This window comes from Pundamilia nyererei, unplaced genomic scaffold (genome assembly GCF_000239375.1).
Source record: "Pundamilia nyererei isolate P.nyererei 1_Seehausen unplaced genomic scaffold, PunNye1.0 scaffold00083, whole genome shotgun sequence".
In the NCBI taxonomy this organism is placed as follows: Eukaryota; Metazoa; Chordata; class Actinopteri; order Cichliformes; family Cichlidae; genus Pundamilia; species Pundamilia nyererei.
In genome coordinates, this window is record NW_005187484.1 from 2,274,672 (window position 1) to 2,286,633 (window position 11,962).

General features: G+C 41.2%; 1 protein-coding gene across 1 annotated transcript in view; it reads right to left on the minus strand.

Annotated features, from left to right (window-relative positions):
- The window catches only part of LOC102214346 (calsyntenin-2), a 326,636-nt gene that overhangs the window by 77,836 nt on the left and 236,838 nt on the right, over positions 1-11,962 (minus strand). The window contains exons 6-8 of the mRNA XM_013912186.1: positions 7,277-7,462; positions 5,243-5,500; positions 4,433-4,554 (exon numbers count right to left, since the gene is read on the minus strand). Coding sequence (XP_013767640.1) covers positions 4,433-4,554; positions 5,243-5,500; positions 7,277-7,462 — 566 coding nt within the window. The remainder of the gene's footprint in view (positions 1-4,432; positions 4,555-5,242; positions 5,501-7,276; positions 7,463-11,962) is intronic.

Genomic DNA, 11,962 nt, shown 5'->3' on the forward strand with positions numbered 1-11,962 from the left:
GTGTGTGTCCTGAATATTTTTGTCTTTACTCTTGTGTTTTCAGATGCTGATCAATCAGAAACCAGTAACACGATAACAGTCAAATCCCCTGTCAAATTCCCTCTGTTTAGACTTGAAACTACAACGCAGCAGTGTGCAGTATTATAAAACCATCCGATGTCAGGAGGAAAGTAGGCGCCGGGTGAATATGGTGAATGGAACAATAAAACCTCACAAGCTGTTAATACACTGTGAAAGAACTAAAGTGGGAGTCTGGGTCTGTGAGGCACTCTTTTATACAGTGAATTTCCCGGACACCTGCGAGCGCCAAAGGCTATTTTTTAGACCGTGCGCACCCGATCCAATTTTGTACATAGTTATAACACCTGCAGGGGTTCATTCAGTACTGGCTCATGCAGAAAACATCTTCAAGATTGACAGCCTCCTTCTTTGAGACACTCTTATTCGGATCTGCATTTAAAGAATATGAAAGTGTGCACAAAAGACACATTTGGTACACGTTCATTGCAAAACCTTTCAGTGAAGTTTCAATGAAAACCTCAGGCTTCATCTCCCAACAATGCATACAGCACAGAGAGCAAAGTTTAAGCGTACTGAACAGAATAGGCCAATGTGCATAAAACCATGCTGCCTGTTATTAACAGATAGTACACTCTTTATTTTTTTCAGCAGGTAAAACTAATATCTGCAACCATCTCCCCCCACCACCCCGGTGCGGTTATTATGAAGCAGCTCGCAGTGCGTGATTGGATTGTATGAGAAATTAATTGGACTTCTTACTTCTTTGATAAACCAGTGCAGGGAGAGGAGAATTCTTCTGTTCGAGGGTTCTCTAAGTTGGAGGTATTCAGAAGTTCATTTTGTTTTAAAGACATTAGCAGATGAGGAGGAAATAGCGACAAGGCGAGGGGAGATAGCGACTTAATGAAAGTTTCCTTTCATGCCCCCAGGATTCACAGAGACAGCTATTAACAAGAGGGAGGAGGATGAGCGGGTGGACGCGCGAAAGAGTGAGAACTCTAAATGTGCTCGAGAAAGTTTAACAGCTATTGTGTGCCTATGTGGTGCCAGAGTAGACCGTGGAAACTTTTATCGTGAGACGTGCTAATGAAATAAATCAAGATCATTTCAGACTACCTGTCTCAACCCTTTTTAAGCCACAGCAAAAACAACCAAAAACTGTCAAACTCCCTTCTAATTTACTAACTTCCTTCATGTGGGATTTCATTAACTGTGGCATATGGTTAAAACAACTATGGGGGAAAGGTGTGATATGATATATTTTATAACGAGTCATGTTATGAATTAGAATTATCACAAACAAGCAAGAACATCAAAGGGAAAATTGCCTCTCTCCTGGCCTCTGAACTGGATGCGCTCTGCATGCAGGTTGCGTTACCTTAATGGCTCTGTGAGGCTATTTTTCTATTACATTAGCCTCAGCTATACTCTGACTAGTGCCATTTAGCAAATGGCAGTATGCTGAACTAGGACTGTTTTCTTGGTAAACAATAAACAGCCTAAACCTTAGTGGCTTAGCTCAAAGCAATGCTGCTATTATGCATGATACATACTATATAATGAATACAATTGGGATTTGTGAAGAGGGACTTTGCCAGGCTGAAGCTCACTGACCATATGGCAGACTGTTGAACACTAAGTAGCTAGAATGAAAATGTGAACTGTGTCAGTGTAGATTGCCCAAAGCAGCAAGACACTGTTAATGGAAGAGAAGTTGCACTTGAATTTTGTAAAAGTGAGTTTACAACATTCAAGTCAGCAACTAAATTCTATTTACCTCCATTGTCTCTTAATATCAGAGTCAGACAGTTGAAATGAAATCTATGTCTAAACAGACAGATACCACTGACGTGACACTAGCATCTAATATTTACATTTTGTTCTTACTTTGAATTTTGGTCATTTGTAGAGCACAATTTTTAAACAAATACGGAGATGAACACGTCAATTCTGTCAAGTTTGTGACCACTGTACCTATCTGATACATTAGCTCATTTTTCTTAGTTTGAATATTTTTATATTTATCTAAAAAGAAAGAAAGAAAAAAAAGTAACAACATCAGCCACATGAACAACCAATTTGGTGTTAAAACATGTATTCACATTGCTTTGTCTTGTACTTTTAAAAGAAATATAGAAAAGCAAAAATAATATTTTTATTTTAGGAGGTAGCAAGAAGTAACATTATGCAATGATGTGAAGATGGATTTGTTGATAGGAAGTGATTATAAAGAAAATAGAATAGTTTAGAGATCCATATAAACCATCCATCCTTTTCTGCTTATCCAGTTCAGGGCTGCCCGGGGCCTGGAACATATCCCAGCGGTCATAAGGCTTGCTTAACCTTAATTAAATTGTGAATGAATGAATATTATCTGCTTCATTTAATTCTTTGTGAACTGTGAATAAGCTCTTGTTATGTGTCAACTTACACAACACTGGCCTCTAGGACTGGAAAGTGAAGCCAGAATGGAAATGTACAAAACCTGAAGAAGGAGGAGGAGGAAGAGGAGGCCACTAAGTCAGCTCTGCCAGCTCCAAACGAAGTCCCATTGTACTGAGGTCTGTGAGAAAAAGGTCCTACTGCTCACTAGATTGATACTTTTATAAAAAACTTTCTGGTCTTGATTGCTAGTTTCAAGTCTCCTTTAATAGAGAATCACATTCATTTTATCAATTACTATCAAATTGAGAACAAAATAAATGATAAATAACTGCATGTTTTGGGGGTTGTTTCCTTGGGATAGACAAGTACATATGAACAGAGCGTCCAGAGAGATTAGCTCTTGCAACATTGTTTCTCTCTCTGAAAGACGTTGACATCCAAATCAAATCTAAAGTCTTCGAAATGTTAGTCCACAAACCAAAGGTTGACGTCACAGTGGCTACAAATTACTTTTACGTATAATGAAGTTATGCTGATTAATAGTGTTCCTTAAAGCTCAATGTCAATCCTAACACGACCTCTATCAAACTGGCAGTACTAACATACCAATGTTTATAATGTTGGCCATGTTAACAACATTAACATACTCAAAGGTGATGCAACAATATTCCCAGTAGTTTTCAGGTACTGCTCAGAAATATAATTAGTGACATCACAGTAGTATAACACTTTTGATACTCTCAAACTATTTGATTCAACATATAAACAAATACTCTACATACACTATAATTGCTTGATTGGTTGAAAAGAAAGAAGGAATGAGGGCAAAGAATTCCAGCCACGCTTAGTTTTTCTCGTAGCCACTGTAACCTTTGCTGATCTGAACAGCGCCTCAGAAAGTACAGTGAACATCACTGTTAATGTCATTAGCAGAAGCCATACTACTGTAGCAGTGAGGTCTGTGAAATATCCAGATTGGTCAGATGTCTTTAAAAAAAAAAGAACAGAACAAATTAAAAACAAAAGGAGAAAATGTAGAGTGAGAAAAACAGACCAATAGCCATGACAGATACTCAATAGAAACTCTGTCTAAATTCCTCCAGATGGGGCCTCATGCACACCATGCTCTGTCAGGAGACTGATGGATGACCTGTTTCATGCTATCTCTCCAATCAAGGACCAGTGATCTGTCTGATTAAATTAGCCCAGGGAGCTGCATCTGGATGTCCAGCCTCAGCTGTGTGCCTCCTGAATCAAATGTCCTCACTGGGTGAGCGTGGGGGTTTTGTGAGTCGAGATGACCTGTCTGACTCCGAGACAGCATCCATGATCAACAGACAGCTGCCTCTGTCTTCACGCAACGCACACACATACACAGAGACACATGCACACATGCACAACCCTGGAGGAAGCTCATATTTCTCTAGCCATCATATCTATTGTTTTTATTATTAACTAATTGTGGAATTTTCATGTGTGGAAATGTTCCATTCCTCGAAGGAATCACATGAAAGGGCAGATGCCAAACATTTATTCAGTCCCTAAATTCATTAAGATATTACATGGATATTAACTAGTATGTGGATTCTCTAAATTAAATGGGGTTACTTAAAGGTTAGGTGTTTTTTTTGTTTGTTTTTTATAGAGGGATTTCTAGTATAGCCAAGCACTAATTGGTTACAGTTTACACCCACAAAACCATGGTTGTTTGCAAATCACTGGGTGAATATGATGTGTGTTAGTAAATCACCAACAGCTCCTACTCCCTTTTAAACCTTTTTGCTGCTGCCAGTGAATCCCAATGTCTTACCAGGAGCCTTCTATTTTTAACGCAAGACACAGACCACCATGGATTAAACTAAGAAAAAAATATCCCAGTGGATGATTAATAGAGGTATAATCCAGGCTAGAGGCTTCATAACTCTCTATGCGAGAGGTCCATACCTCATCAAAAAGGTGAGCTGAGGATAAGCTCAGAGTACAAGTTTCCTGGTCTATCACACGTATTCCAACGTTAGCGCCTCACCTGCTCTAGTTTCCAGTGGAACTCGGCCGGCCGGAAGGTGTCTACCTGGGTGAAGTCTCTCCTCAGCAGAAACACCAGGCGGCAATTATGGACATACAGCGAGTAGTGATGACGGTTCATCTCTGTGGGAGGTAAAAAGAGGAGTAGACACCAGGGACCAAATCACCTCACCTACTCACAGCTGACAGGTAAAGCAAGCCTGACAGGTGGCTCTCCCAAATCTGGGACAGCAGCACTTTTCTAAAGGAGGTGAGTTTGCAGGCAGATAGTCTTTCACTGGAATTAAAAAAAAACAACAACAAAAATAATCCCTGCAGGGAGGGCATGCTGTCCACCGAGCTGCAAATTTTGTTCAATGTGCCACTATTAAACAGTATCACATTGAAATAAGTATTTCACAAACAGTTGCTGTTTAGATCTGTGGAGGAGCTATAGATATAGTCTATACATGTGTAGCTCTATTGTATAGAGGAGTGATATTAGGATGATTTAAGCGGTGATTTATGGTTTTACATCGAACAAAAACAGATATTATCAGACTCTGAGTCTTTATTGCACACTGTCACTTGGGGTATTGCAGTCAGTGTCTTATACCTTTGCTCACAGACCACAATTCTCCTGTCAACTGACCACACAACACATGATCCACCAAAGAATCAAGGTGCACTTCATTTGTGGTGTTTGAATTTAATTCTGATTTACGATTTCTGCTAATCCCCCCTTACTACAGCTTACCCAGACATCTCTTATAACCTAATGAAATGTCAAAAAATATATTTTTTCCATGAAATGTGTTAACAAATGACTCACCAGTCTTGTCAGAGTTACAAAGTAGGGTCTCCTTTTCAGCTCTGAGCCCTGGACTAGGCCCATGCTTCATCCATGTTGCAATGGTAAACTGGTCTGTCAAATTCTGTGGTACCACCCAGTCTGGGATTTTGGCTGCCTGACGACCGTCAAACCTGAAGATCAAGTCACTGTCCCTCCCGCTGTCAGACACTAGGGACGCTGTCCAATTGGTGGCCGTGCCGGGAGCAGGGAGGAGGTCAGTGCTACCCGACGAGGCGCCTGGGGTTATTGCCGTGGGAACAAACAAGAGGTGAGACAGTAGATCTGTCAACAACAATCATGGCAGATACGCAGTGTGCATTGCCTTATTCTTGGCTATGATTACTTAAGAGTAATGCAGCTGGCAGGGTTTAATAAGGAATCAATGGGCTGAGATAGCTACGGAATGTGGGTATTGATTCATGGCAAATGAAGCTAACTTTCAAAAGAAATGTGAGCCACTATTCATAAATTCAGAACATAGCTCACTGCTATAATGCACCTCTATGGAAACAGAGAGGAAATACTAACCAAGCACTATGGTAACACAAAGAGAAAAAGACATAGCAAAGGCTTGGTAAGAATCAGCCAGTCGCACAGATGGCTTACAGCTGACACGATCCCTACACATCCTGACAAAACAGACCTGTCGTTACCGTCCTGCACTGAGCTGGCTCATTTGGTTTCTCTTCCTCCCTTTCAAAGCAGCTCCATCATTCCTTTGACACAATAACCCTAATATGTTGAGCCCCGTCCAGTCTTTGTTTTCGAGCCGTCACCTTGACAAGCGCAGCCCCTGACACATGCTCACCTCGCTCCTCCATGCATACGACATGCCCTCACCCATCTATCTTCTGCTTTTCCTGTGTGACAGTAAAACATTTATTTCATCCCTTTAAAATACATTTATGAATCGTTTCTAATGGCTTACTGACGGAAATGGATCAAAGCGACCTGGGAGCTATGATGTTATAGGAGAAAAACCAACCAACCAAAAAAAACAAAACAAAACAGGAAGTGTCACAACTCACTGTGTCCCTTGTCCTGGCAAAGAAACTCGAACATGCATCTGTTCATTTCCGCTAATAACACATTAGCACGTTAATTGATGTTTTTCACTCGTTTGTAAAACCCTGTTTTTCTCCACTGCGTGCTCGTGGCGCCGTCGACGTTCTGATTCCAGTAATTAGATTCCCTCAGTAAATAAATACCCATCGACTCCTCCAGCACCCAGCTGCAGCCTTTCCTTTGCCCGATGTCTTTGTACATTATCTCAAATTGATTGTGCTTTAAAAAAGCTATTACAATTTATTCTATTTGCTATCAGATAACGATTATGAGGTGCCTGAAAAGGCCTCTTTAGTGGTAAACCATGCGTGGACTGGGAGCCAGGGGAGGCAGGGAGTGGATGTTATGCATTCAGATTAGGTGGAATGTGGCTTGTGAAGGCCGTTAGTCAAAGATGATGACTCCAGCCCTCCTGCTGGCAGTGCGGTGTGGGTGGGGGTATAGGCTCGACTACTCTGCTGGCGCTCTGGGCACTGACACGGCGGCTCGACTGCTCATCAGTCACTGAGGAGAAAGCGCGGCTGCATCTAGGGCGGCTAATGCCCTCGCTCTGTCACATCATTAGTGACACAGCCTTAACTTGCCATTCTGGTGCCTTCATTTAGCACAGGGGTTTACCGGGGACATAAGTGGAGATAAGAAAGCAACACGGACTGGGAGCTTTCAGATGTTGATTTAAAAAGGGCACAGAAACACACCTCGGGCGCCGTCTGACCCTGGTGCTCAACGCATGGACTCCATTAATGCTTTTAGCAGGATCTAACTTCTAATTTACTGCCCCAACTTTTAGTTGCCTCAGACAGCAGTCTTTGATGAGCCATATACTGTGTAAATCTGCATATCAACCATCGATTTAATAGTCACAAGTTTTTATCTTAATTATTGCTCATTTCGACCACACAAGAATAGCTAGTGATTATGAAAACACAGTAACCCCAAATAACCCACCACAGAGTTTTTGTAGAGATTTCTCAGAGTAGGTCTCCCGGTCGCAGCCCTTTCCAATGTGGCTGGTCTGCAGCTCCACCGTGGTCCTCACCGAGGACAGAGGTCCGCCACAGGTCTCGAGGTGCATCCTGGGAAACAGCTGCTTACTGCCTGTTCCTGGCTCATAGTCCACTCGCTTATTCCAGCCTGGGTGAAAAGAAGAGATGGAGTGACAGTCTTAGAGAGGATATATTATATTGTAGAGTTCATCCTGTGAGCGGATGCAGATTATTATCTGTAATAATATCAGATTTTCACAAGCCTGTCGTTGCTTTTGTTATTGCACGTTTTGCGCCTCATTTTGTCCATTTAGACTGCCATCAAAACAACACCAATTCCAATTTTTCTCTGTCACTGGTATTTCTGGCATCACAACTCAATATCCTTCTGGCAGAATGTACTACTAATGAAATTGCTGCATTGTTGTTGGAGTGCAGTGCAGTACCTGCATTAGCGGCAATAGTCATTATGCTGTCACTGTCTGCCATGTCAGCTGTGAATTGTGTTTTTCTATCTGGGAAGGCTATTATTTTGTGTGGCAGTAAATTTTTTTTCCCTTTTTCAATCAATTTCTTTTTCCAGGCTTTGCGGTGTGATGTTGCGTTCATCTGCAGTGTCTCTTCTATTTAACAACAGAATGAATTGTGGAATTCTGTAACCCGTTTAATGTTGTGTTTACAGTGAGCCGTTCTCACTCATTATCTCACTTTCAAACAGAGCATTTGGCATATCTATAAATGCTGTCAGCACATATTTCTAACATTTCCTCATCCCTGTTACTTCTTTTACTTTGCTTCCTCTGTCATACGCCAGCATCACCGCATCATCGCTCATGAAACTGGCACTTTAAAAACAAATTATGTGACCTCAGAATTATTGATACCAGCTCTAAACCATCCTGCCCAGTCCATGCTTTTTTCACAAGCATACATGAGCTCGAATCCATCCACTGTCTATCTACTCCTCTGTCCACGATTACTAGCCAGGAGCTGGAGGCATAAGCATGAAGCCAAGCTGACCGAAGAAGAAGGGAGCATCTTTTTGTTGCTCACAAGCCTGTTAAATCTGCCATGTTCACTTCCTCTCACACTCACCAGCTCATGCTGAAACACATACACATGCTGCATCTGTTTTGCAGTTGATTTACTTCCTCTAGACTGCAATTGCTCTGGGCTACAGCACCACTGTTTCTATGGGATTGGCTGTAGCAGAAATGAAAATAGGTACCAACAACAGTGCACGCTAAACAAGAACAAAAGCACATGCTAATTTAGCCTTTTTTTCCTTCTTTCTCTTACTCTCTCCCACACACACACACACACACACACACACACACACACACACACACACACACATTTCATTGTGCACACAGTAACTGCATACATGCCTGTCTAATTCTACTTGTTGATTACCCCTGTATGGAGTTGCTACTTCTGTGGTCCACTTTGGGGTTGATGCTTTTAAAGCTAGTCAGCTATTGATTTGAACCATCTGATGGGTTAGCTGCTGATATGCCACTCTTTTTTCAGAGGTAGCAGCAACAACTGCCGACAGACATTCAATCTTCACAACAACAATAGAAGAAAAATAGTTCTTTATTTTTGTGTGAGCAGATAGAGTAGCTAACCTTGCTGATGCAGAGAGGGATTTTTTCACAGCAGAGCTTTGTCTGTTATTCTTCTTTTGCTTTTCTCACTTTTTTACTATCAACCTTTAGCAAGGACGTCCAGTAATAAAGCTCTATTTTGTCTGAAAAACATCTTTCCGTTTTCTAATATTTAAACAAAAAAACTGCACGTTTGCCAACAGTGAGATGGGAACATCAGCTAGTGATACAGTAAACTTAGATTAGCATACGTTGTGTTGTGTCTGTGTTTTAAATCTTAGTACCAGCACAGTGGCCATAATTCTGTTCTAATTTTTCATGTTTCCTTTTTTATAAATTTCCACCAGTGGGATGATGGGAAATAGTCTCAAAGTTGATTTTCTGAACTGCAACCCTTCAAGATCCCCAGTCTTTGGAAAATCTTATAGTATATAGTCTCAAACTAAAAGCCTTAAGACAACTTTTAGATGTGTGAGGGTCTCAGTCTTTAAAAGTTTAAAGTCTTCCAGTGTTTGGTAGCCATTGTATAACTTTTACTCTTGGTAAAAAAAAACCCACACTGTGGTCATTTTATTATATAACTGGGTGGCTGTAGCTCAGGTGGCAGAGCAGGTCAGCCACTAATCAGAAGGTCGGTGGTTCGATCCCAGGCTGCACCCTGGCTGCATGCCAAATATCCTTGGGCAAGATACTAACCCCGTGTTTGCCTACTGGTGGTGGTCAGAGGGCCCGGTGGCGCCTGTGTCCAGCAGCCTCGCCTCTGTCAGTGCGCCCCAGGGTGGCTGTGGCTACAATGTAGCTTGCCATCACCAGTGTGTGAATGTGTGTGTGAATGGGTGGATGACTGAATGTAGTGTAAAGCGCTTTGGGGTCCTATGGACTAGAAAAGCGCTATACAAATGCAGGCCATTTACCATTTACCATTAAAACAAATGGCCAAACAGTCAAGTGACTTTGCCATGCAGCTCAACAACTAATGAACTTTATCTAAAAACAGTAGGCTAGATTTGTATGTTCTGTTCAGAATGTGTACATGTCTGTGTTTTATACTTAAAGGTTTGCGTGTGAACATACCAGCGTTGGCACATTTCAATATATTTATATATAGTGGTTGTATAATAGCAGGTGCATCCAGTGGCAGCTTCCACACATACTTGTATGAACAGTGACCAAGTTGAATGTGAAGCTTTCTCACTAATCAAAACATTAAAGCGATATCATAATTAGACCTGTGGAGCTTAGCTCAGCACATGAGCTTTAGCATATTTCGTCACTAGTTTGTGTGCTGGGATCACAGACTAATATAATTCCACTTTTAGAAAACATATGACTATGGATGGAGGTGTAAGATGGTCAGATTTGGTCAGAATTGGAATTATTTCTTCTGAAAGAACCTTAAGTTTGTATTTTTACTTACTTTTACAACTACTAGTTGAAGATTTACTTTGGCTGACTATAACTGCAGTAGTTTAGGATGTTCTTGAGCATTTGCAATGAAGGCAAATGAACTAGGCTAGGCTCAGTTCTAAAAACTAATGAAGAGTCCCAGGTATTTAACCTCCTTGTGTCCTCACAGCTGTAGACCCACCCTAGTCATGTGAGTCGTTAAGGGTCACATGAGCCAAGGTGTGAATCGCAGCATGGGTCATTAATGACGGTTCACAGTGGACATAGATAACCATCACTGAACAGAGGCCTATGATACCAGCTATCAGTCACATATAACACAGTCTTGAGATCCCTTCTCAGGTATTTCAATCCCCCACTCACACCTTGACCCATGTGACCTTAATAACTCACATGATGGCAGGTTGAGCAACATCTCCTTGGCCCCTTTGATGGCCCTGAATCACTCCCTAGTTGGGGTGATTCTTAATGACTTGATTACAGGATGGGTCAGTGGCTCTTAGGACCCCTTTCAAGGGGTTAAATGCCTGGGACTCCATCATCTGAAACATCTTGGATGGGAGGTGAAAAATCTTCATGAGTCAAAAAGAAGTAGAGTTGTCTTTATTTCAAACGTTTGAAACCACCATGACCTGGATGACTAAGAATGTAGACCTAAGATTTAAGTTTGTGAGAAGGTGTAAAAGGCTGTTCAGTAAAAACAGACTCCATGAACAAATGAAAGGTGATAACGGGGCTTTACCTTTGCCTAGCTCTACAATTTGAGCAAGAGCAGGGATAATAGAGCAGAGCTTGGTTAAGAATGCATGGAAACGTGTGAGGGAAGGGATAAATGAGCACGTTAGATTTACTTAATTCAATAGTGGACATTGGTTGCACACAGATGTTTTGCTTTGGCAGAAACTTAAACAACTGAGGTTTAAAAATCAACACAACCTATTCATATTCAATAAACCTGTGCATTTTGTGTTGATAAAACATGATTGAAACATGTTTAGATGAAGTAAGTTGAGCTCTTGGAATATTTTAATCCTTCACAATTTTCTCACTTTATTCCAACACTATTCAATAACTTTTACCCCAGTACTACTTGGTTACTTAAATACTACATGTCTTCATATTAATATTGTTCAACAAAGTCTAGAGTCTGGTTAACATAAACATTTAATGGATTTACAACAACTTCCTTTCTCCTGGTTGCAGGGGAGCTGGGGCATAACCCTGTGAAAGGTTAAGAAGCAGGGTACACCCTGGACAGCTCACCAGTCTATCACATAGAGATAAACAACCATTTCCACTTACATTCACCAATTAACCTAACTCTAATAACTGCATGGCTTTTAACTGTGGGAGGAAACCAGAGATAACACAGTGCAAACTAACCAGCTTGTGGATTTGAACCCAGGACCTTCTTGCTGTGGGGCAACAGCACTAACGACCACGCTACCAAGCCAGGATTAACAAAGCATATCAAGGCTTGATGCAGAATTTTCAGTACAATTTTGTCCTTGACAGGTTAAACCACAATAAATAGCAATACCATATACGTGGTGTATGTAGTGTTTTGCCTCTTATACCTCCTGTGATTTCCCTGCAGTTTGTAATCTCGTGTGATCTTGTGAATTTCATAACTC